The sequence below is a fragment of the Larus michahellis genome, chromosome 1, assembly GCF_964199755.1.
Source record: "Larus michahellis chromosome 1, bLarMic1.1, whole genome shotgun sequence".
Taxonomy (NCBI): Eukaryota; Metazoa; Chordata; class Aves; order Charadriiformes; family Laridae; genus Larus; species Larus michahellis.
In genome coordinates this window covers 30233808-30261794 of record NC_133896.1, presented here as the reverse complement: position 1 = coordinate 30261794, position 27987 = coordinate 30233808, and the positions used below count along the sequence as shown (strand labels likewise).

General features: G+C 37.2%; 1 protein-coding gene across 4 annotated transcripts in view; it reads right to left on the bottom strand.

Annotated features, from left to right (window-relative positions):
• Positions 1–27987, bottom strand: part of DOCK4 (dedicator of cytokinesis 4) — a 254830-nt gene that overhangs the window by 105414 nt on the left and 121429 nt on the right. For all 4 annotated transcript variants that reach the window (XM_074607063.1, XM_074607144.1, XM_074606881.1 and 1 more), the window contains exons 10-13: positions 27344–27404; positions 25307–25439; positions 23648–23736; positions 8110–8235 (exon numbers count right to left, since the gene is read on the bottom strand). In XM_074607063.1, coding sequence (XP_074463164.1) covers positions 8110–8235; positions 23648–23736; positions 25307–25439; positions 27344–27404 — 409 coding nt within the window. The remainder of the gene's footprint in view (positions 1–8109; positions 8236–23647; positions 23737–25306; positions 25440–27343; positions 27405–27987) is intronic.

The following is a 27987-nucleotide window of genomic DNA, read 5'->3' as shown; positions in this document are numbered from 1 at the left end:
AATTTCACTTGTAGGGACTGAAAATCCCTGGATGTGGCACAGAGAAAATGGTATTATCCAGGATGCTAATCTTGTGGATGCAAAATGTTTTAGAGAAAAGCTCCTTAGAATACTTTATAGAATGGGACAAGAGCTGTGTAGCTACTGTCACAGTGGGAGGATCTCAAAAAACACATAGAAGGTGATTTTAACTTGAGGAAGGGGACCTCAGGACTAGGGACCCTTAGTCTACCCTCAGAGTCAATTCATGCTGTGCCTTTTAGCAGCTAGGAAGTTCTATGATGTTACTATCCATGCTGATATATGACAATAACGAGCAAATCTGGAAGATAAGAGACAAGGGCAGAACACCTTCTACTCCCTTTTTAGCCCAGTAAACCTGGAACTGGCACAGTTGAAGTTATGATAAGAACAAGCAGTTTACAGAAATGCAGGGAATAAGACAGAAGAGCTCAATTTGAAAGTAGGTGGTCGTATGTCTGGGTGATGCAGTACTGACCACCAGGTTTTAGCCTTATCTCAACAAGTTACACTACACGCTGATCATATTTGCAGCAGTCACAACTTGGAGGTTGTAAATACTTTAACTGTGAAAACGTAGATGTTTATTAATATATACACTTTGGGGGTGGGGAGGGGGAAGATACTAAGTCCTGGAATACTATGGCAATACTAACCTCTTGCTAATGCCTTTCTGGCAGTTGAACTTTGATGATTTCATAGAATCTGATGGTTTCATGGCATCATAGAATGGTTTGACTTGGAAGGGACCTTTAAAGGTCCAACCTCCCCCTCCCACCCCCGCAATGAGCAGGGACATCTTCAACTAGATCAGGTTGCTCAGAGTCCCGTCCAACCTGACCTTGAATGTTTCCAGGCATGAGGCATCTACCACTTCTCCAGAAAATCTGCGCCAGTGTTTCACCACCCTCATTGTAAAACATTTCTTCCTTATATGTAGTCTGAATTTTCCCACTTTTAGTTTAAAGCCAGTACCCCTTGCCCTATTGCAACAGGCCCTGGTAAAAAGTCAGTCCCCATCTTTCCTGTAGGCCCCCTTTAACTACTGAAAGGCCACAATAAAGGTTTTCCCAGAGATTTCTCTTCTCCAGTCTGAACAACCCCAACTCTCTCAGCCTCTCCTCGTAGGAGAGGTATTCCACCTCTCGGAGCATCTTTGTGGCCCTCCTCTGGACCCGCTCCAACAGGTCCATGTCCCATGACCTTCCTTTTCTGGATGACATACCTGCAGAAGTCCTTTCTTATTATTCTTTGTGTGCCTTGCCAAGTTCAGCTCCAGCTGTGCCTTGGCCTTCCTCACCCCATCCCTACGTAACCAGGTAACGTCCCTATACTTTTCCCAGGATACCTGTCCCTGCTTCCACTGCCTATGCATTTCCTTCTTGCCCTTTAGTTTGACCAGCATGTCTTTACTCAGCCATGCCAGTCTCTTGCCTTCCCTTCCTGATTTCTTACACATGATCCAGAATCGTATTTAATTTAAAAAAAAAAAAAAAAAAAAAAAAAGAATCAAGTTAAGCAATCTTGCATCATTCATTTGTTAAAATCGTAGTACAGAAGGGTGTTCTCTGAGAGAAGGACATCCTTCAGGAGATCATCTCAGGAAGATACAGGCACACTGCATTTCACAAAATTTCATCACCGTAGGAAGTGAAATCCCATTATTGAAACAATTTCTTTGTTTTGCATTGTAGGAGATACCAAAAGAGTGGCTGGCTGCTTATCAGCAAATGTGTTCAACACTTTTAAGAAAGGGGGCAAATCTCATTGACATGCTTGAAGGTGCCAGTGAACACGTGTCAGACTTACTGGCATGGACTGGTGACAATGACAACCACCAGTCAGCTGTCTCTTCAGTGCTTTCTCCCCATGTAGCAATACCTTGACTTCTTCATTATTGTGGCAAAGAACAACTTTGCTATTTGCAATGAGCTTTTGATAGACTCACAATAATTACTGTTTATAAGTAATATTCACATATGACTCTAGAATAAGAAAGTGTTGTACTCAGTGCTTAAATATATACATACAAAGAAAAGGTCTGATATTGGGACCCTCTGGGTGACACCTGACAAAAACTTATTTGGGGCAGGGGGGTTTGTCTGAATTTAAGAATATGACGGGGGATGGGCAGAAAGAAATAAGACCATTTCTAATAATTATATACTGCTAGGTAGTTTATATTTTATCACCAGCTCTGGATGTGTTAGAATTTTGTGAGCATTGGTGACTGATAACATTACTGCCTTTTTACTACTGGATTAAGTAAACTTTGGCATTTAAATCAAAGGCAAAGATGAATAAACAGATTCCTTTTCTCAGTCACCCTACCTACAAGCCCTAAGAAACATGCATCAGAAAACAGCTGATTAAGCAAATGAAATGTCCTTTACAAGGGATTCTCAAACTGTAATACTTTAAGAAATGGATTGTAGATCTGCCAGGTAAGACTCAATTGTTCTGTGAATTCTTTTTTTGCCCTTCCTTTTAACAACGAGATGTAAAACAAGTTACTTTCAACAAGTGGAGAATAAAAGACTTTCAAGCTTTTTTAACAGAAAACTTTGACCTGTTGATTTTGGATAGCTACAATATAAAAAAAAAATATTTCCAACAGAATTTTGAAAGACCATTTATTTTTACAGAGCTAAACATTCACTTGTTAGTTTGCGAGTGTTCCTTATCTGTTTTATTGAAGAAAGACTTCCAAGCCATAACTATCCTTGTATACACTTCACACGCATCACTGCTACTTTTTCTATGCTCAAAAGAAAGCCAGCTTACTCTTCCAAATACTATAAACTGCAGAAGACCCTTTTCTCTGTTATCCACTTCCAGAGACTTTAAAACAAGGGAAGTCCATTTAAATTCTGGCTTTTCTTCCCTTTCCATAGTTCTCTTCTATTTTTCCTTCAGTTCCTAATGAACCAAGAAAATAAGACAGAGGAGATGGGAAGGAGAAGGAAAACAATATAGAAGTTCCTTGCACTTGTCTAACCAAGTATGTAGTCATGTATTAGTATCTTTGTTTTCTCCAGTGACTTGTAGAAATGATAAATCCTTTGGTAGATAGGATCAAAGCTTTAAAAAAATATTAAAATAGGATTTGGAAAGCAGAGGATACTCCCCACAGAATACTACAATTTTGTGAAAGGTCAAAATTCAGGGTGACTTTACTCCACAATATTACTTAAACGTATTTTGTGTAACTAATATATCCAGGCAATATTACTTTCAGTAATTAAAAATACATATTTCTGGATTCTTGGAAATCAGAACAGCAAACAATGGCAGGTGTTAAATTTAGGCTGTTTGTACTCCATAAAGGATAAAGAAGATTGGAAAAATTCATGCCATTGCTCATGGGAGAAAATGCTTTAGTGCGTCAGACGTATATTTCTTTTCCTAGAATCAACAGCTCTTTACTAAGTCCAAGCTCACTGACAGATACAGACACTTACCATGATGAAGAGAACAGATTCCATAGCTTTCTTTACATTTTTGCTCTTCAGACTCTTATTCTAAGCTTTGAAAGAAGGAATATGCTTCTAGTCAAAACCACATCATTGCAAAATGCATGTTATCATAAGGATAGCATTTTGAGAGATCATTTGTATAAAAAGACAAAGATTTCAGTTCTAGTTTCATTTTAAAAGCTTCTGAAAATAGAAAGTAAGAAAGACTGGAGAGCATGTATGTGCACATGAAAAGAATAAAAGACCTTTTAATAATCCAGATGAAGGAGAAATGAGTATATTCAGTAGCTTTCAAAGGAGAATTCTGATGAGATTTAACTGGACAGCTAAAGGGCATCTACTGAAGGTAAAAGTTGACAAATGCAAAGCAATGCAGATGTGATGGTAAAAAACCAAAGTTATTTTTCCTAAATTAAACATATGAAACTTTAATGTAGGAAACTTAAAAGCACTGCAACATCCCGGGCAGCTCATTCTATCTGCTCAATGAGCAGAAATTGTTAAAAAAAAAAAAAAGATATAACATTGAGAAACAAAATATGACTTTTATTGTTTGACAAATAAGTCTAAAAGTATGGAATTCCACTGCAGAAATTAATACCGCAGCTTCATGTAGAGTCTTTAGCTATGTTATTTGCAAAATTATATCACGGAATTAGAAGAGGACCAAAAAATTCAGAGTGAAGGATTACAAGCCAAGACTTTGCAGTCAGGTCTGACTAGCTCAGCTATAGGCACTGGCATTATAGAGCCTCTAAGCTTATGTACAAGGAAAACAACGGTCAATGTAATACCATTGTACTGACTCGTCAATTCTTTAACCTCTTCTAACAACATAAGAGTTTAATAATTTGGATGGACAGGAAGAAATACAAACTCTGATCTTAACTCAGAGCAAGAGGTGGTCAGATCTCAGCAGTGGTAATGCCATTAGTTCAGATCATAAGATGAAAAAAGGTGTCTATAGCTAATTGACATCCATCTATGAAAATCTGTTGAGATGTCAGCCAACAGGCCAATTGTTTATATGTTGCAGTACATTTTATGGATTAAGACATTTGGAGGAGAGCTGCTGCCCTCTATAAGACACAGAGCCTTTCAAAATTGCATCTATAGCTGTTTTAAATAAGAATTATCTTTAATATTATAGACGGACATATATAGATGCATAGAGTAAGTTTGTAGGCAACATTCCCGGAAGTAAGGGTTGGACCTAACTTAATTTCTTAGTGAAAAAAGGATTCTACAGAAACACGAGAGATGCCTTTACTTTATGTGCTAGTGTATCACGCTGAATGGATTTTGGCTTTGCATGTACAAAGTAATCAAGACAACTACTATCAGTAATAGACTTAGCGCTATTTAGAACAGTATAGCTTAAATAAAGTAAAGCAGATGCAGTTCTCGTCTGATAAGCACAAGAAAGGAAGATGTGCAACTATATGGATGCTCATCAAATGATAGTTTAGAGTGTGTTTAGAACTGGCAGTCATAGCACAGAGCTATGGCTCCTCCAGTAAATCCTCATTTAGACAAACAGCTGTGCTAGGGTTTATGTCAATTCTAAAAACCCCAGACAACACACACTAATGATCAGGCTTCTTCAAGGAATTAGATATCTTCCACAAAAATGCGACAGAAAATGTACATGCATATGTGCTAGAACACATGAGCATATGCAGCACTGAAGTTATGCACTGATACAGATGCTGTAAGTCAAATTTGAAAACGGATTCCATAAGAGCACACTACATAAAACAGCACAAAAGCTGGGAAGAGTATGTATAGAAAAATACAAAAGGGCTTTCACATTCCATCACCTATTATGTACGTTAATCTAACTTAAAGTATTGTTCCAAAAGTATAGTATGGTCATAAATATTTAATGCTAAATTTTATATACTAAGTAGTGCTGCGGTTGTCTGTCCTTTCAGGAAATGGTGAACACAGAAATTTAGGGTGTAAGCACAGTCGTCCTTCGATTTTGTACAAAGCTTTCCGAGAATACTGACTTGTGAATCTGCAGACTGCCACACTAGGATGCTGGAAAGGAGTTTACTAGTGGTTGCATAGAATCTGCCTTTAAATCCTGGTTAAACGTAGAAAATGCAGGTTGATTAGACTCACAATTCTGTCAGCTAGAATAGAGTTACTTATTTCACGGCCTTTTTGAATCATATATGCTTTTTTCTACCCATCTACTTCACTTCCTAAAGCACTTGGAGTTCTTCATTAAAAAATTCCACAGGTCCTGCAAAGAGCATTTCTCTGGCTTCACCCTGTCAGGCTCCGGTGACATAAAAAGCATTGCTCTATAAAAACATGCATTAATATTGTCAACAAAATTCTAGTTTGGCATGTATGATGATCCCAGTTACTTTTAACAGCAAAAACCACAAAGAAAAGGATTGATATGATGAAAAATTAAGGTCAGAGAGAGTTTAAATACACCAGAATAGGACAGAGACTTAAAATATGGCATTTATAAAATAGATGCTGTAGTTTAGCAGCATGAAGTATTTCTTCTTGAATAATTCAAGAGAGTCTGGTTCAGAGCCCTAACCTAAGTGCTAATTAGCCACAGCAATATACTTACTTTCAACAAAAATATAAAATAAGATCTAATTAATGACCATTTCCAGTGGCAAAAGATGAAGTTCTCTAATTTATCTCTGAAAAAAGACACTAGAAGAGAAACAAAATGAAAGGAGAGCTTTAAAAGAAAAAAGCATTTCAAAGGCTAGCTTCCTGCGGGCATTTCAGCGCCTAGGGCATACTGCTCTGGTTAGCCCTTGGAACTTGTCATTCCAAGAGTAAGATGATTATTTCTCTTTAGGAGAAACCTCTTCTATGCCAGTAAGCATAGAATAGAAGTTGTGCATTTTCTAAACTGAGGTATGTATACATTCGGACTGAGAAAGCAGCACCCCAGAACCCGTATATTATTTTTTTAACTAAAAAAGGGACAAACTGAGACCGCGCAATTCTTTGAAACAGAGTTGAGAAACTCCTCCAGCAGCTGATTACACAGTACTCTGTTATAACATGGTTTTCGCCATTTACCACATCACATTATTTCACAACTGGAAAGTGAGGGGATACGAAAGCTATTTATAGGACTTCGAAAATGTGGTAACACAGAGCAGAAGGTCACTAAATCATAGATAAATGGGAGAAAGGTTTCTTAATGAGAGTTACAGTGTGCTCACTAAAACTGCTTCCACTGTTATCAGCTATATTATCTACAGTACTCATTTGATTCAAATTACAAATCCAACAGTAATACAACAAATAAACCCTAGCTAATAAGCCATAAGATTTCAATTGAATGCTTCCATCAAACATACATATATAATTTACCTTTGAATTAAATGGCAGCTGACTCATGCATTTTATTGTTCTAAATATTGCAGCGACAGCAGCAGAGCATTTTCATAATAATGCTAAAACCGTTTTATTAACTTGTGTTCTGTGCATGTTTTAAGTGATTAGCAGTACTGATCAAGCATGTAGAAGGACAGATGTTTAACTGGCAGGGAGAACACAAGAGTGAATTCTCAGTTGTCAAGTTTCAGGCAGAAGTTCAAGAGAAATACATGCCCATAGCTAAAGCTGAGTCTCATTACTGAGTTTTAAATGCCTATTTAAGACCTCCTTGATTAGTGAAGTATTAAAGCTTATTTATTCTTGCCTCAGAACATTAGTTTACTTCTGATTTATGTGCCCGGGAATGCAAAGACACATCTTTTTAAGAAGGTAGTCTGTATTAAAAATCTGCAAGTCATGAGGATGATTTAAATTTGAGAGAGTCAAGGCATTGTGTGTGTACTCAGATGAAACTAAGATGTGAGCTCCTCCCTGCAACATTTCTCAGCAACAACACAATATCATAATTGTGCCAAACTAGTCTGCTTGCAAATATGCTTTTCCTTTAAAGAGACATTAGCCTTATAATTTCCAGCAACTCACTAAACTTTTTAAAAATTTAATTTCAGGGATGGAACTATAGATATTACTGTGATCTTCTTCCTGTATTTCCTTCTTCACATTCATATTGACACATTCTTTCTACCTTCCTTAGCATCTGTTTAAGTATTTGCATATTTTGTCATACAATATAATCAAAATGAAATCTCTACAACCCTATAATTATCTATTTCCACTATCTTCATTTCCAGTATTTGAGACACAAATCTGATGAAACCAGAAGCTGTACAGTGTCAGTGAGATTTTGTGAATCCTTATTTAGAAAGCTACCATCTTCTAAGGACACGATGTTCGGCTGGTTATCTCTTTCTCTGCATAGAGCTCAGCAGTCTTGTATTCAGTCATCTCCACTTCTACAAAGTGGGGTTCCACCTCTCAAAAAAGGCTGCTATAGCTGTATGTCCTTTTGACATTGACATAGTAACTATAAAATGTATAATGTAATGGGACCACTGGGACAGAGTTTTCTTCTAACTATCTGAAAAAAAGTAAAATAAAAAGGTCTCTGGAAAAGTTTAAGAAGCTTTAGAATACAGTATTTATTTGGAAATAAGCTGCAAGCTAAGTAATTTCTCATTAGTTCTTTCTTCTGCTGCTTATTGAGAGGTTTTTCTTTTTAACTTACCAGGCATGATAATATTGGAAAAACCTAGTTTCCTTGTTATGGATACTCCATGGGTAAACATGGACGTATACTCTCTCCTAATTTGTTCTATGTCTCCATGAAGCAACTGAAGAGAAACTGCCAGACCTGAAAATGATGAGAAAAACAAGGAAAAATAAGCCATTCAAACAGATTATGGTCATCACTACTCCTTAAATTTTATATAATTGCAACTATGCATGCATTCCTAAGAACCCAGAAAATCCAGAGGGCATTCAATAATACCAAGCCACCCCACCTCAAATTTTTTCATGTATTTGGGAAGGGTATTAACATCCAAAAATTGATGAAGACTTGAAAACAAATACCCATGAAAAAGCATTTGCAAATTATTACTGATGTGTAACTAAACTACGATGACACATCGGCTTAAAATTATCTCAATAGGGATAGATTGAGGCCTTGACTGGAAAAAGAATCAGAAAAATGTCAATTTAGAGAAACGTCAATCAGAAATATTTGCTACTATTTCCATTTTGCACTTCCTTCAACACAATGCTACCTTCATTTGCATGCAAGAAAAGGTGCAAACACAATGGTCCCTACCCATGGGAGAAACATGAAAGTCTCACTACAATGCGTCACTTAACCCGATACAAAATTATACAAGTTAATTATTCAAACTCCAAAGAATCAAACTTTAATAAACCAATATAGCATAATCAGTATTTTTCACTTAGGCACAATAATTTCATAATGACTGAAATTACAATTATTTTTTTTTTCAAAAATCGTCATATTTAGTCAATCATGCTCTTTCCAGTGTTTGCTAGAAGACATGCAAAATGCAAGAGTGGCCATATAATAATTTTCCAATATTTATTCCTCTAGAACTAAGGAAGAATAACTTCATCTACTATATCTGCAGTATACAAATAAATTGCAAACAGTATACTTCATTATTGGGAGTTGGACTAGTTGATCTTTAAAAGGTCCCTTCCAAACAAACCATTCTATAATTCTATGATTACAGCTGAGATTAACAAAAACCAACATGCATGCCTTTGGTTATTTCAAATATAATCACTGAGGCAAGTGTCAGGATGATACAGCTTGTAAAGATTAATCTTCCCTGACCTTCCACATTACTACAGCATATCACGTGTCAACATACAGATCAAGGAGAAGATAAGAGCAAACTCTTCATATACACTGAACAACTGGAGATAAACAGACAGCTCAGAAGAGTCACGATTAACTTTAGATTAATCTTAAGTAAATAACATGTACATACAGACTGATCAAGGTCATCAGCCCTTTGGGCTTTGGAAGAAATTTCCCCTACAACCATGTTACTATTTAACCGAATAAATTTACTTGAAGTCTGATGGTTCTTAAATCAGAGCTTGAAAAATCTGTCCTAAGTACTTCCAGTCCAGGCGACTGCACTAAAGAGATGAGAGATGTAATTAGAATAAAAATTTTATCTTTTTCCTCTTACCTACACTTACATTTTATTATTTTGGCAACTCCAGAGAACATGATACTTTGACTAGACTTCCATTCTTTTATGAAAAACAGCTCACCTACACATCTTCAACTGAGTACATAAACAAATCTTACAAGGAAAAACATTCAGTGAAGTCTATTCTGTTTTAAGGACTGTATTTAATGCCAAGGGCATTAATTATTTTGGTAATGGGAATTTGTTCTATGGTTATCCCGTTAACAACTTTTAGGAAGTAGTGACAATTATTATTGGTGTAGACAAGAAAACAAACCACACTGTGGCCAGCTGGTGGTACAGAAGGTTTGTAAGCAGTCATACAGGCAAAATTCAGACTCTGTTAGAGCAGGTGAAAAGTTTTTCATTACTGGATTGGAAAAGCAAGGCTGCATACAGCTCTCTTACAAATACGGAAAATTAGCCCACATCCAATCCTGTTTCTTTTACATTTTAAGAACTTGTTATACATACATATGTATAACCATACCCCATATACCCCTCTTGCACTGTTTTGTTGGAAACTTAAAAAATATTTGCCATTGCTACAAATCACATAAACCATAACAGTGTTAACCAGATATTGTACACCGCCTGGTGTTGAGTAAAGTTATTGTGTTTTCTAGGAAAAAGTTAAAGACCTCAAATCCAATTAGTGCTACAGTTTTCTTTGTGTACAAATTTCACAGATTTCATTGAAGAATTTTATTTAGCTCAAAAGTGAGATGTGTCAAAAAACCTCATCAATGTAAAAATAGTTTTAATTTAAGAAATAAGATGTCAAGGATTTGAAGTACTTTGTCACGCAAGGTGAGAAAGGTATTAGAGCTCTCTATTTCACAGCATTCATTGTTAGAAAATGCAGAGTCATCCTTTTATATCCAAAAGCATCAAGAAAATCTCTCAGTGAACACACTTAAAACATGGTTTAGTCTTTTTACCTACAGTTCATATACATCTTTGGAATACAAACACTATGCATCCCCCAACTCTTCAGAATAATGAAGAACATTGGAATACAAATAGCAAAGTAACTTAAAAATGTTATATGGTGTAAACAGTCCAGTGCAATAGGAAAGAGTGAAACTAAACCAGAACGGAAACAGAGGAAAGATGCACAGGAAAGGAAGTCTGACGAAGCTCCGACAACCAAGGTTTCAAGTTAACAATCTTGCCACAGAGGATCCAGCTGCCAAATAAAAAAGGAATTGACAAGAAGGGAAGAAGATGACCTAAAAAAATCTGGTAAAAATGCTAAAGTTAGGAGCTTTATATAATCCATGAAAAGAAGGCGATCCCCAGTTAAGTGTTCTGATCGATCTCTCAAAGCTCCACTAATTCTGCAAGGAAACTAGACCCCCTTGCACTAAGGGCCTAAAATCAGGAGACACACACTGTTACTGAGGTGTGACACCCAAGTTACACAATAGGTTGCTTGAATTCCCACTGATTTGTTACATTCAGGATCTTGTGATGGGCAAAAGAAACACACTGAATATGAAAAGACTTATTCTTAGTCCTAATAAAAGTTATAACAGTCTTATCAAAGAGTTATTATTAGTCCATTTACAACAATACTAACACACTCCAAAAAAAATACTGTTAAAATTACATATATACACACAATCTTTCTGGTATCTACTCCTTGCTCACCCTTCCACTGCCCCTCTGGAGTCTTAAGGTCAATGGTTTCAACCTGGGAAGGTGGTGTATGGTGACCGAATTATCAGCATTTCAAGTCCTTTGCCGTAAGAAGTAGGGTGTTGCCTGATTCTTCCGTCTCTCTCTCTAGGCTCCTCTTGGAGTAATTTTTATGTTTGTTAATGTGCTTTACACCTTGTTGTTTCTAGTCTGCACATCTGCATTACATCTTCATTCATCATATACAAGTGGGTTTATATATGCCATATATCTGTTCTTTGCTCTCTTTGTTTCCCCTAAAACTGGTTTTATTCTGCTCTCGAGGTCACACTATTTGATGACCGGTACTTGGACACTGGTGAGCTGTTCATAGGTCTGGGGGCCCTAGTATCATCCCATGGCAGTACTTTCAAGGTCTCAGTTATGGTCACATGTCTTTAGTCTTCCATGTTCCATTTTCATCTAGGATTATAGATAGCTAACTCTACATAGAGTAACTACATGTTATAAGTATCTAGTAAATACAAGATGTGTACCAAAGTGGGTAACACCACACAATTGTACAAAGCTAAGCAAGAGCTAAAATAAAGTAGATATAAATTTATTACTTTGTCTTTAGATAAATGCTTTTATAAGTCAGAACAAATCTCCAGGCAGGCTAAAACAAGTCCAGCCAGCCAAAGCCAGATAGGCAAGGAGGACTGTGTTGACAGTTACAAGCCACAGCAATCCCATATTTATGGGTCTATAAAAATACAACGCACTTGCCAAAGAAACGAGACACCCATCGTGACTGAGGAACCATGCATCTGAAATAGAAGTCACGGGGAAGCGGCACTTTAAAAAGATGGAATAATTCACATTTTACAAGGGACTAAATTTTGTATCCTTATTATAAATCAAATTACATCACTATCAGTTAGAGTTAACTATCATCATTTAAAACATACTGACACATCACAGAGCCATTCAGATTTTCAGAAATTGAAGTGGGACTCCCTCAGACATACTGCAAATCAAAATGGAATGACTGAAAGATACCACCTTCCTCTCCAAAATGTAACCAGAATTTTGCATACCATAATGGCCAGAAAGCCACTGAACTCAATCTACAAGTGATTAAAGCTGTCCCTATGGAGAAAAAAGGAAGGGGTGGAGAGGAAATGTTACTGCTCCTAGAAAGGAAGGTTTAATCACCAGACGGTAATGAGACAGGGTCAAGGTGGAGCAGGCTTCCAAAGAATTTGGTCAGCAGCCAATCTGGGAGAGAACACTTCTAGGAGAAGACACTCAAGGAGAAGGAAAGCAATCAAAAGAATGCAGAGGTATTCTTTTTGTATACAAAGATAGAAAGTTAATTCATTAAGATTTCTCCTATGGGAACATGAGCACGTTTTCTGTCATATAACATAGGTAATATCCTTTGGTTTTAATTTATTCCACACTGATGATGTATGTCAACATCAGTTCTTTCTTCTCTCATTTCATGCACCAGACAATAAAATTATCCGCTTTAGAAAAAATTAGAGCATTCATGCTGAAACAGCTGTGCTAAGACAAAGCAAAATAGAAAACTGCAACATGCCACCATACACTGACTGCGATAAGATCACTACACTGTCTGACCCTATCCAAAACTTCATAACTATGAATTTTCCATTTCTAGAACATTAGGAGCTAAAACATAACAATGAAAATGATTATCCAATCTCTGAAGGACTGGCACATTTTCTTTAATTAGGTACATAGTGTAGCTTTGTCCTCTCAGAAAAAATTTCAATTACCTCCCCAGTGGTAATTAAAACCTCTTGTGTTAGCTATTATTCTTTATTTACTCCAGTTTTGAAAATATTACTGCAAGACTCTGTGTGGTATGGCAAACAGATCTGCTTTTATTTCTTTTGCAAGCGCATGAAATTTCTCACAATTAACTTGTACCGTAATTCACCACAGATTATTTTTATCATTCAGATGAAAGAGAATACAGAAAATCGACAAGTTGCTGAATAAGCATTCCATATTTTTGTTAGATCTGTCATTTTACCTTAAAACAGCTTTTATACTGCATTATTGATTTCTGCATTTAGTTATGACAAAAGGCAACTGTTCGTTATGCTTAGAGACCGCTTATTTGCATTTGAGCTTGTGGGGGGAAGGGGAAAGCATTTACATTCAGCTTCTATCTACTGGCGGCAGAGGATCTTAGATCATATTAAGAAGAAAATGCCTAGCAGCTGCTCAGGAAGCTGATAGAAAAAAGACTTGGACAGAACAATATTCAGCACTGTTTGTATTTTAAGAAAGGTAATAAAATAAGGCATCTGTCCAAATAAAGCTGCCTGAGGGTGTTAAGAGTATTCTGAAAGCATACAGGTGTTCCCATTTCTGGTGGTATTTAAACTGCCCAAATTACCACTGCAAAGATTATACCAGTAGATTTCCACATTGTTATTGGCAAACAAATGATTTATTTAGGTAATGTGATCTGGAAAAAATAATCGTATAAATCTTGTGCAATTTGGCCACAGCAAAATCTGTGTAGTAAATCCCACAAATTACAGTCTGGGAACAGAGAGGAAAAAAAGGAGAGGTAGATTCAATCCTCCCTGGCCTTGTTAAAGACTTGATTGTGATTACTTTGAATTATCAAAGGAAACTCCAAAGTCTTTCTCTTTTCCTCATCTTTAAATTCTGTTTTTTAGCTCAGTATAAAAGAATGAAACAAAAACAGCCTCTGCAAAATTTTGACAACTTTCTTGGAGCTCATGAATTAAATGAGCTCTTGTACCTAAGGCTTTTGTCAGAAATGCCCTCAAGTGTGGAAAGTCGGGGTTTTTTACTTCTTCACATGGAACATAAACACTTAAATGCAAATGACATCATATTATCACAAGAAAACTGGCTTGGAATTTCTTTACAGGGGAAATGGCAGAGCCTCAAGTATTTCTTGCCAGAATCACCACAGAACAAAGGTTAAAGGACCAGAAGGCTAAATGGTGATTATAAGCATCTGGTCTAGCCTCCTTATAGAGACAATAAAGATCGCAGCAATAATTTCTCCAATTCTTACCTTACTAAGCCCGCTGATGCCCTTTTCTATTAACAATACGCACAGCATGTCAATACCCCTTTCCATACTACATTGTTATATTGCAAAAGCGAATCATCTTGCTCAAAAATTTTTATAATTACATTTTTACAAACTCTTTTGTTAACTAGAATATTAGTCAGTCCACAAAAGACAATTCAATGGTTCCCAGCGACAGGACGAGGAGCAATGGGCACAAGTTGGAACGTAGGAAGTTCCGTTCAAATACACGGAAAAACTTCTTTACAGTGAGGGTGACAGAGCACTGGAACAGGCTGCCCAGGGAGGTTGTGGGGTCCCCTTCTCTGGAGATTTTCAAGACTCGCCTGGATGCAGCCCTGAGTGATGTGCTCTAGACAATCCTGCTTTAGCAGGGGAGTTGCACTAGATGATCTCTAGAGGTCCCTTCCAACTCTGAAGATTCTGTGATTCTGTAATTTTACAATTATAAGTGTCTTATATTGCTTCTAGTGCCAATAACAGACAAAAGGTTCCAGGGAAACACCTGTTAATTTTCTCCTTCATGAAGTGCAGCTCTGCAGTGCAAACAGCCTCCACACCATTGTATTTAGAAATTTATCTACTTGCATCCCACTTAAGTGTCTCATTTCAAATAAAGAAACAGCTAACGTTTAACCTGAACCTAAAAAAGGCATTAAAAGACAAATCCCCACCACCATAAAAGCCCAGGTAACATTTGTAATGAATTTGTAAGTATAACCCTCAAAGAAGCTAAAGTCATGCATGAATGTTCTATAATTTATCATTTGAAGTAGACTTAAGACTTTTTATTCTTTCAGTAGCTAAAGTAAAGAAAGTCAACACTAATAGTAACAAGCAGACTGAAATTTTGCAAAAGGCTTATAAAAACCTCACTGCTAAAACATAATCCAAGATGGAAATATGAGCCAGCTATTCTCACTATGTACCCTTAGCTAGGAAGTTCCGGAGTTAAATTGAGTGCCATTTCTGCAACCACGTGCATAACTGCAGGACTGCGATGAAGAGCAGGTCATTAGCTTCTACTGGATAGAAGATGTCCCTGACAGTATCACAACTGCACGTTTTTCATTCTTCTCTAAAAACAAGTCTTTTAGCAACACTCAAGAGCACAGTATGAATTTAACTTTATTGAGTCCTTATCTCCAGCACAGTCTACAAGTCAGGCTATAGGAAGGACATTTACAGATAACTACACCAAAAATCTACCTTGAACTTTATCCTTTGAGTCCTTATGGTAAAGCCAGAACTTTCACAAACAACAACACAAGCTTAAACTGCAGTAAAAATGTACAAAATTACATCTGGCTGGTCTATAAGTCTGCCACCTTTAAGGATTAATATCTTTTCCCCAAACTACCATAACTAATGCTAGATGCTAGATTAGGCTACATATTTTAAAGATTTGGTTACCCCTGAATTAGGGAAAAGGGTTTAACATCAGATTGCCAAACAATATCATCCACCCTGTAAGAAGTACTTGAAAAAGTAAAGTTCTACACATCCTTGTCTAAAAACCTGCTCTAAACTTTTTTTTTTTTTTTTTTTTTTTACACGTCAAAATTGTCATTCAGGGCCAAATGATCTTGAGAAACAAAATGGAATGCCTTAATTCATTGTGTACTTAGTGAAGCATATATGAGCACTATTCTTATTTTAAATGTATTTCAAATAGCAGCCTTCAGTGACAACTAATTCTTAAACACATCAAAATGGAATACATATAATCTCCTTGTCACAGAACTTTACAAAGATTAAAACTGACAGATTAATAAATTGTAATGAAACTAGAGTAATTAAACAAATGCGCTTGCTGTTTAAATGTTAGTGACGTACAGATACAAAATACATTTCAGTGTACCGCTGACACATCTGTGAATCCTGCTGAGAACAAACACCAGAGATCTTCTCTTCTTAGCCGAGCACAGATGCAAGGGGTACCTTGATGTGATTAATCATGTGCCCAGGAGTTACCTAAAAGTTATGTACTTTGTTCTGTTCTATCTTCTCTGCTGAGTATGTTACCACTTCTGCCCTCATTCTTACTCATTTTCCAACAGCCATTGCTCCACCCACCTCTCCACTGTGAGCCTACACCTCCTTTTTGTGGTTCCTCCCAGCAGGGAATGCACATTTTGTTTCCCATCTGACATTTCTTATGCTGATTCACAGGAAGAAGCTCTCCTTGCAACAACTCTGAGTGGGGTAATGCTGTGAACTACTGGGGTACTGTCACACAAACACAGTCACACTGCTTCTTGTATCTAGGAAATGCCATAAGTTACCACAGCTCTGTTCCTAGAAATACCGCACTCTGTAAACTTATAATGAGCTGCCAGTTCCCTGTTGTATTTGACCTCTTGTAGCTATTCATCACACAAAGTACGGAAAAATGATGCTCCTCAGTTATACCACTTCACGGGGCCTCTGCAGTTTCTCTACTGCAAGGTAAACAATGACTCTAACAGGCTTCCCCCTCCATATCAAGGAATTTGCGAGCCAGATTACTTTTTGTGAAATAGGAGATGAAACAGCCAAAGTATATGGTTTTCCACCTGTTTTTTTAATTTCTCAGTGTTTTACAATAACCATGGAGAAAAGATATTATTAGAGTGCCAAGAGGCTGTTGAACGCAGTTAAATAGGTGTGGAAGGACACATACTGCCCCAAAGCACACACCGCTGTTTCTATCCAGCAGCCTCCATTGCCATAGAACCACAGAATCATAGAATCGTCTAGGTTGGAAGGGACCTTTAAGATCATTGAGTCCAACCATCAACCTAACACTGACAAAACCACCACTAAACCATGTCCCTAAGCACCACGTCTACCTCCAGTGATGGTGATTCAAACAGTTCCCTGGGCAGCCTGTCCCACTTTTTTTAGTTCTCCCAGGCAAAAGGAAAACAAATCATGCCAATTTGGCACATCCATTTGACAGCTTCTGTTAAGGCCTTACATTAACTTTAACCTTTTAACACCATTACACTGGGATTCGGAGAAAAGCACCCTCAGAGCTTTGGCAGCAAAGGAAGAGAGTCAGAGTACTGAAGGGGGGAAGTGATGTGCTGAGCATCCGTACCTATGGCCTCGCGAGTGCTAAACCACTTTTTTTTAGTAGCTGAAACTTCTCCTCCAGGTGCAAAGAAGATTTCAGTCTAGTAACTAATATTATATAAATTTTAAAACAGATGGCTGCTAAGGGAAAAAATTCTTTTCACCTTCCCATCTCTGAATAGACTAGAGGATCAAAAGAAGTGGCTACTTGTAGAAGTCAGGAGATGGTGGTCATATTGGTTACTTCAGTTAATTAGCCACAGGCAACGCTTCCTTCACTTGTGAGTCCAGTTTGAAATCCAAACCCATTTTTCAGTAAGTTAATACATTTAAGATCCATACTTGCCTCAGAACCTGTGTCTTGTCAGATGAGTTCATGCCTTGAGCTGCTCTACCTTGTGCCTTCCCTGACCACGTCTTATACAACCACTGAGCTAGACTGAGATTTAGTACCAACTGATGTGTGCTGGGCAAAAAAACGAAGAACACATACGAGGTAACAATAGTTCCCTAAAACTAAGGATGTTAGCTTCTTTATGAAACTTTGGTCTGGTTGAATTAAAATGATAGCAGCATAATGAAATTCAGCTTTGAATGAGCAATCTCACTGAACTACAAAAAAAGTTAGATCTCACTTTGAAGTTGGTTCCTCTTTGAACTGGTGTTGGACCACATAACCTCCTGAGGACCCTTCCAACCTAACTTACTGTATAATTTAATGAATAACTTTCCCCTCTAAGATAACAGTTTGTCGTTCCTCATGATGGGATTCTTAGCAAATATCTGTCAACAATATGGGCTTCAAGTCGTCCACGTTTCAATTGGGGCATCATGCAGTTTCCCATTTATTGACCAGTCTCCTTTTGTTAGGCAGCATCACTTCTGCTGCAGAATTTTTGCGCAGGTACATGGAAACAAGTTTGAATTTATTACTAACAGTAAAAGATTCATTTGAAAAAAACTACTTGTGCATCTTTCTCTTTTAAAGAAAGAAATTAACAAATTGTGGCTGACAGGCTTAAGACGATCTTTTACAAATCAAACCACAACCTCGATTTGTCTTAAAAACAACCTCTTTATTCAGGTCCTCCCTCCATTGTATTTAAAAATTCATTATCCTGCCAACTACTAGGTACAATGCAGTAATTTCTGATTTTATTCTTCTTATGACCTAAACTGTATGAAAGAGGATATGATTTATGTAGATTTTTCAAGAGCTGTATTTCGACCCCCTATGCAACAGTTAAAAAATTAATACTGCCACTATATTAGAAAACACCCTAAAAACGGAAGAAATCATGCTCAAGCCTAGAGTGGCAAGAGAAATCCCACCATTTTGAATGAGTTTCCTCTAAAGCTTAAGGCTCTCCCCTCAATTAAAGTTAATGTATAATTAACAGTGTTTCCAGTGGAGTTGCGATGTAGGTTTGGCATTGCTACCACAGAATGCGCCACACTGCGTTCAGTAAACACGCAATTAGGTTCCATCACTCTTGTCTAGTTCATCAGAGCATTCCAAGATAATGGCACAGAAAAGACCTGATTACATTTGCTATTTTCGTGGAATCCACAGAAGAGTCCAAAGCTAAAAAGCAGCTAGATACTTTTATAGTTTCTTACACCAGCAATTTGACCTCTATAGGATTTGAAAGGATTTTCAACTTCTTTGCTGAAACAACTGAAAAGCACGTGTATCTTTGTCTCGGCTCTCAAGAATTACCGCATCAGGCACATGCAGGTTTTCAAGACTTGTTGTAAGGGCATCTAAATCGGCATTTACACAGGAGCTTACACATGAGAATGTTAGGAACCCAAAGTAAAAAGCAGAACAAAAAGGGATGTCTTTCATCCCCTTAAAAGTGAGCTATCCAGCCTTTCTTCTCAAAGGAAAGCAAAGAAAGAGGAAGTTGTAGTGCATTTTTCATCAATTTTTAATATGCTTTTTTATTCTCATTGGGGAGAATATTCATATGTAACATGAGACAAGGTTTAAATCTCTCCTCTATAGGATTTGCTAAGAGGACATGAATACAGATCACGCTTACAAAAATCATGTGCTACTTGGTAGGCTTTCGAGCCACTTTCACTTTCCCCATGGTATAATGAATATTTTCTGATTGTATACAAAGCTGAATAGTTGCTGCAGGGAAGTCTGAGGAGCCAAGTGATTAGCATGCTCATCTGGGACGTGTGAGACAGACTGAAAATCCTTTTCAAAATCAGAGTCTGAACCAAGACATTTTCTGTCTTTGAAGAATGTCTCAAACACTGGAGTAAATAATTTCTATGGTAAACCCAGGGAATAATTATATATTCCCTGAAACAGCATGGGCACAAGAGTCACAGCAATCCTTTTCAGCATTTTTTTTTCAGCCTAGTACTCGGGAAGCTAAATCTAGCCCACCCATATCCTGGATGGTGCAAGTGTCCTGGGTGCACGCAGATACCCCACGGTTCCCAACTTCAAGCAGTTGTGGAAATGAAGCTACCTGAGGCTTTAGGCGCCTACAGGAAGATCTCGTGCCTAAGGAGATACTTTGAGGATGCTGATGGTGTTTAAGTAGGGATTACAGTAAGAACCATCACTGTTAAACTGTGTAACTTGCTCACAGTTGTAAGTGGGTAATTTTTATAGACAAGAACCCTCTACCTTCAGAGCTCAAAGGACGGCTCCAAACACTAGACAAAAAGACTGTTCCAATTGCTAGACATCCTTTCCATCATCGTGTGCTGCATTAAGAAAATTACATTTCAACTTTTGAAAGCCTAAAGAACTGGAGGTAAAAAAAAAGGTAGTGTCACAGACAAGAACATAAAGTTGCACATGATAAATTCATACTAAAAATCAGAAAAAAGAAAATTATTCATTACTCGGCATAAGTATGAACAATCGGAGTTGCATTCTCTGATTCTTATTTATTTATTTTTGTATAAACCCATGTTTAATGACAACCAGATTTGGCCTGTTCTGTTGCCCCTTGTCCTAAAATGCACTTCAAACCACTTTAAAGATCAACAGGTTCACTCATGGTACAGTAATTCTGTGGGCAAATGAAGCAGCTATTATACGATCAATAACAGTTTACAAGGCACTTTGTACATTACTGCCCACTTTATTAAAGAGAAAAGCAGCCCCCGTCCAATCCTATCTATTTATTGTAGTCCCAAGAAAGGTCCAGAGCACAGTTTCACAGTCATACCCAAAGAATAAGATCTGCAACTGACTCACACTGCAAACCCTACGAAGAGGTTTCGACATTTGACAGAAGCCCAAGCTTTGATATGAAAGCGATGACTTTGGCTAGGCTTCACTATCTAAAATATTCTATAAGGAGAGAAAAGATGATTTTATATGGTTTGAGATAAGCCAGTTACTGTTTTCTAGATCTGCAGTATACATTTTACTGATCTCCGGTCCTACAGATGCTGGAATAGAGATGTGTTATTTTCCGTGTAAGACTGATGTAATTAGATGCAATCCCCATGCAGGAATATTCATTTTTCCATGAATTTTTGCATTTCAAAACAAAGTAACTAGCTTTGAGTTCTAAGAAAAAATATTATAGGAAAAATAGTTTTTATAGCCAGCTCCACTCATGATATTACTGAAACCTGATTTGCTTAATAATTAAGAAATCATCTAGATCTAATGGTACTTATTCTACAAATACTACAAACTCAATGTAAGAAATAACAATGCTACTAAATGCAGCAACGCCTGTACAATTTGGCCTTTGCATTAACAGTTTGATCTCCTACACTAGGCAACCAGGTGTCTTCTAGTAAGCTGATATGTGAACACCAGCTACAAAGACTAGTGGTGAATGGGAATTTGATCCACTACCTGCTACTCTAGTCTTTGTTATGCTGGAAATTCATGCAGAAAACACATTCCAGTTCCCACTCCAGCCAATGATGCTAAATTATCCATGAGACTGCATCCTTCCATTCCTGCATCCACTGAAAAGAGGAAAGGGGATGAACATCTGTCCTCTGCTCCTTTCTGGGCTGTATTAAGAAGTGACAGGCATTTGCCTTTATTCGATCTTTTGTGGACAGACGCTGAGAATAAGACGCAAGAGGATTCTGTACTTAAGAACAGAACAGTTGAAGTAGAAAACATACTTTTTTGGGGAGTGGGGGTTTGAATGCTAAATACAAATGCTATAGTCTGGCAATATGTGTTTTACATGCAAGACTCTGAAAGGATGTTTTGAATTCCTTTTTAGTTTTCTCCAGAAAACTGGAAGAATTTTTTTTCTGCAGAATATTATGAATTATCTGATAAACTACTTCAGCAGTGGGAGATAACAATTTGTGGCAACTAAAGACCATGTGTGAAAATCTCCTGAGCTGAAAGAAACTGTACAGGACAGAATCTGAGGAGGGAGCAAGCCTAGAGGACAGACAATAGCTGTTGTTTACTGTGTTACCTTTCTTAAGTCTTTTTAACATGATTTGAAGAGGGCAAGTGCAATATAAACCAAAAATTCAAGTTCTCTTACATGTAGCTCATACCTACAATGGTTCCTAAGAGACAGAAAAACCCATGTCTCCTGTAATGCAAGATTTTCTCCTTTTTTGACACCTACAAGGTGGCAGACAAGGCTAATGAGTCCTCAGAACCAGCCATTCAATACTATTACAGAAAAAGACAACAAAGGAAAAAAAAGAAAGTAGTGTAACAACAATATTTTCCATGAGGTGTCAGCAGAAGTATCTGAACGTATTGCTAAAGCCTTGCAAGTGCTTTTTCAGGCTGCTAAGCAGTCACAGAGGAACAAATTTCGTGTGTGCAATATAAATAACCTTTCATAGTTCATCTTCTAGTTGCTCAGTACCCAAAGGGGCATTACTGCTTATTTCGTCTTTCCCTCTCCAACCTTCACATGCACTACTGGAACTCTGTGCTTCCTTCCCCCTGACAGCCCTTTTCAAAACGTAACTGATCTTCAATTTGCTAGCTTCAGTTTCCAGCCCCCCGTAACCTGGAAAAAAATTCATGTCTTTCACACTGAATATTTGGATAATTAAGAGTATTAAAATTTATCCAATGTCTCCTAGGACAACTGGGTATTTAACTGTGAACTTTTATTTCACGAGAATGAGATAAGATAAGCAATGTATCACAGAGTAAACAGGTATTACATGGACAGTCAGAATGACCAATTTGTTCTTCTTGAATATAGTTAATACATTTAAGAAGCCCAACATTATACTTACTGAGTAATGTGCTCTTGTATTTTCACTACATGATTTTTATATTTATTGTCCCCTAAGATGCATGATATTCTAAACCTTAAATACATGTATATATGTGGCTAGGTTCTATATAAGAAAATAATAGGATTAGAAATGATTAAATATATAACTTCAGTCTTCATAAATACATGAGCTTTTATGCACTTTCTGGTTATCCGCTAAAGATTGTTGAACATATATTTTCAAGATAATCATTATGCTTAAAATCAAGTCAAAGAAGTGTGTTGTCTACTACATGAAAGGTATTACAATTACCGTACAACCTGGAAAATTAGTTCACCTAAGATTTTTCTACAGTCGTATTTCAGCTAATTAACATTTCACAGGGACAAAACAATATATGAATACAAGGAAAATAGACTCATAAGCTTCCATTTCGGGTTTCATTTGAAGTTTGACTGCATCCCTGGATGACAGCATTCAGAAAAATTTAAGAAGTTGGTATTAGAAAAACAAAACAAAACAAAACAAATGTAAATTCAACATCTCCTATGGGTCAAACCACCATCACACAATAACAAAGGTCAGTTGTCTCCCATTTCTTAAGTCACACACCCGAATTTATTTTGATGACAGTTACAGTAACATACAGCTGACTATGGAGGACTTGTTGGTAAGTTCTTGCTCAGCTGGGATACAGAGCTACCAGTAGAAATGCAGATGAGACTGGTAGCTCCCAGTTCATTTGTTTCTGAAGTTTATTATACAATGTCAATGGCAAGTTCAATAATTTGATCAGTCCCACATGAGAACAAAACTCTACCGCAAACTGTAGCTCCTCAGCACAGAATAAAAGTTTGTATTACAGTTCCTTGAAGAAAATTCAGTGACTTTTTTTTCTTAAATATGCAAACGAATGGCAATATCATACATTTTCATCTAATACAAGTATTTTTCTCCATGTGAAAAAATATTTCTTTCATAGACATTAGTCCTTCTAAAATAGAGCCACTTCATTTGCAAACTAAGAAAACCCCACAAATGCAAACAGAAACGTGGCAACTTACCTGCATTGGAGCCTGTCAAGTTGTAACGCGCATTCAGCTTTTTAATGATATTTTCATGGATCTGGTACCAGTCACTCTCTGTGTTGCACCTAGAAAAATCACAACTTTCTTAACTGAAATAGGAACACAAGTTTTTCAGACTGGCTTCACCGCATATCTCTAAACAAATCCTCTTTTGTTCATGAAACTAATAACACGACAGGAGCTAATAAAGCCCCATGAAACTGCCTGTCTCAATGGAAAGGGTGAGAGTGCTCTTACCATTTGAGAAATGCACCATGAAAATATCTGTTTCGTGTGGCAAAGGGTGGGAGAAAGATATGAGCAATTACGCTCAGGAACTCAGCCATGACCAAGTTCATCATCTGTATAGATCTATTCTTCAGCACTAAACCACACAGAAATCTATCTTGTGACACTCAAGAGGAGACACAGGACTCGGAGCTGGTCTTAGCAGACAGAATAATCTGTGCTGTACACTTCAGAGTTATTTAAAACAGGACATGATCTTCAGGAGGTAGTCAGTGAAAGAGAAAACTGCATTTCAGTATACATTCAGAAAAGAGCTGCCTTTCCATAAGGAAAAACTGAACATGTTCTAATGGTCACTTTTCATGGTTTAGACTGGAGTTAGTCTTAGCATCAAATCCGGTTTTGAGTGACGTTTCTTCTTCCATTGTTTTTGTTATTTTAAAACAAATGGGCATTAAAAAACAGACAAACAAAAAAACCCCAACCAAAAAGAATATAATTTTCAGAAAAATCTAACAATTTGTTAATCAACAGCGAACACTTATTTGACTTTAATGTCTTGGGATTCTAAATAAGAGCCAGCCCACATTTTCACCGTCACACTAAATTGTTTTTCTGCAGCACCAATTCCAGCAGCTCTAATTCAGCACAGAGGGATACAGAGAGGAGAAGGGCTGCCTGAAAGACTTCCATGCTTTCAATATTTAAGTGCCAACCCTGGGACGGGCAGAACTTCCTCCTGTGCATGGCAATATGTGTCCCAGGTTTATGTACTTAGAATAGACCACTCCACAAAATGGCTCTTACTATAATGTCCAAGATCAGCAGGACATTACATGCACTGTATTGCTACAACTATAAAATTGAACTTTCTTCCAATTACTATCAGCCCAAATCCACTTTTTAATCAACGATTCATTTTTAAATCTATTTTTGATTTTTCATTCTCCAGCACTAACTGCCTTTTACACTTTTGTTATGCCCATTATAGAATTGCTTCATTTCACAAAAAGATACTCTGCCTCTGCCTGCTTTTTTCTGTAGTTATAAAGTACTTCCGCTAGCTGCCCAGGCAGCACGAGGCGTTTAAACAAGTCCTAAAAGCACTTCATGTTGCCATAAAGAGAGCTCCAGAAGCTCTTAAAAGGAGGTGAAAAATGTTGAAACACACACAAAGATCTAAAAGGATGTAACCTTTATCTTTACTATTGTCCCATTTTATAAACACATCTGTAGAATTAATCAAAATTTCCAAACTGTGACCAAAAAAAAATAAAAATAAGAAATTAGCTACTATACTTTTTTGGAACAGAAAGGAGCTACAGCTATTCACTTATACTGCATTTAACACCACTTCTTCTGATGCAAACTGGCACTTTCAAAAATTAAGAAAAAAGCATTCCTTACATGTATACTTTTAAGACGAGGTCATCCTTTGAATCTCCTGCCAGCAAATCTGCAATACTGAGGACTGCACAGCCAAAGGGCCGTCTATATTGTACATTGCAGGCATTTTTCTTTTCTCCAGCTCCCATTCGTCCTGCCAAACAAAACACATATTTGATGCACAATCCATGGAACTGTCACTCTTAAAACCACAGAAGGGAGGCAGAGAGCGATCCGGCTCAGTATGGTGACAGGTCTGAGTAGATAAGGCCAAGTGCACTCATAGCAAACCTGGTCCATCTTTATACCTCATTAGGATAACAAATGGTACAGGAAGTCCACTAAATATGTGGTGATCTTGAAAAGTCTCAGACCACAGGTCCTGCTCATCCTCTCATGACCTCAACTCAACAAACAACACTTTCTGATACCCAGTGAAACCCCCCTCGTGACACCACCAAATTAAATTTAGAATTCAGACATGACAGAGTGTTCAACATTTGCTGTCCAATGAGAATTACTTTACTGTGGTTGTTGCTACCCATGATTTATACGAGAGGTGTTGTGATTCAGCCATTAAAATGTAGTAATTGAATGCTGCTTCCAAATAGGCAACCGGCTAGCAAGGGGATAACTGACCAGCTGCAGAAAAATCAAGTAGAGATGAAACACGGGGATGACAAAAGGCAGAAGAACAATTTATGCTGAGGAAAGAAAGAAGGCAGCCAAGGAAAACAGATTTGAACGAAAATATTTTTCCTAGCCTTTTCTATTTGATTTAAATACAATTGATCAATCTTCTTGCTGTGTTCCTGGCATTTGAAACTGCCCTCTTTCTAATGATTTTATTCAATTGTGCACTGGCGGCTATGTATCTTTCCCACCAAGTCTTAATTTCTGAAAAGAAAAGCCTATGGTTGCAGTTGCTGCAGGGCAATGCCTCCTCCAAATATTCCTATGCATCACAGCAGCTAGAAGAGTAATTTGTTCATTTTCACACCACGCAGCATATAAATTTTATTTTAACTTTTTAATATTTCAGTGGTTCATTTATAAACTTGACTGAGAATATATCTGAAAACTATACAGTAGGAAAAATTCTACTCCTTATTCTTCTTTACAGCATTTATTCTTCACAAATATACTTAGATTACATGAGAGCTTACCATACCTTTTCCCAATCTTTGTCAATAAAACCAAAACAGAATATTTTGATATTTTAATGAAACACCAAACCAGCATGAAAATGCAAGGAAAAATTATTCCTCAAAGCTGTAGAATATTGTTTACTTTGTAACAAGTTATTTCTGAACACAGCATAAATTACAGCAACAATATTTCAAATCAAAACACCTTTCAAAAATAGTTATATTTAGTAGTGCTCTGATGCAACTACAGAGACAGTTTACAAAGACAACAATATATCTAAGAGGTCAGAAGCAGACTCGAAGATTATTGTTTCACATCAATAAAGCCCAGAGGATAACTTCTTAAAATAAATACCTAACACAAACATACACTTCTCTTCCGCTTTGTTCTAGAGGACTTGATATCTGTCTATAGCATCAGGGATTAAAGTTATTAGGAGACTTTCTCCATTTCTTTCCCTCTCCCCCTTTTTAAAGGGGTCAGGGAGAAGCCTAAATTCATCTGAACAATTTCAGATATACATCAAATATTAGACACTAATTAGGTACATTAAATTTCCAGGCAAGTTTTTCTGTGAACAAAGGATGCTTGAAATTACTCTCTTTGGAACAAGAATGGGCTCCCCAGTGACAACTCCATCATCTTAACGCAGTTCATATTTGACACTTTCATTTTGTTTTGTGGTACTAACAAAACATCCTGCATCTAAGTTCCATTAGCAGCACACTTGAAAAATAACACAAGATAATGCTGAGACATTCAAAGCAATTCTTCCATCAAAAACCAGGCATTTTTCTTTTCCAAAAATTTATTCAAAGACCTAGCTAATATAACAAATCACAAAGCTGACCCCAAGCAGTTGTATGTCTAACAAATATAAGATTTCTACTCACAGATGATGATACCTACCTATTCGGATAATGTGCACAGTGATATAGATGTCTTTCCTGAGTTCACTGCTACCCAAATCCTGCATAAGATCAGAAGCTCATTATTTCTGACTCCTGATTAAAATGTGACATTTAAAGAGATCTTTACACACTGCTTTCGCTGCCAGTGAAAGCGATAAATGAACAGTGAGTTCATTTATACGGCATTAACAAATTATCCCTTAAACACTTTAAATTGACTGTCATGCACTCAAAACAACTGTCCTAAAATATCATGGGCTAGAATAATCAGCAAAATCAGTGGGAGGACACGTGAGACTCGCTGCGTGCCTTGAGCAGCAGCGATGCATTTGTGCAGTTCCTAGTATTCTCGAAGTACGGAGAGTGCTGCAAACAATCTTTATAGGTGTAAAAATGCAGAACTGGTCCTTGTTGCAGGGAGAAAGACTGGTACATACGCCCACGCGGAAGCTTAGATGAGTGTCCACGTATTGCCCGAAAACATTCAGCTTGGGAATTCAGCAGCACTGTTCAACCAGCCTTTAGAGTTGACGTTTGTAACAATGTAAAAGCTTAGGGAGCAGGTCGGAGTCAGCCACAGAATAACAATTTAATCCAACTTGTATGTTCAACAGCCAGCACAACAAAGATTGAGAATAGGCA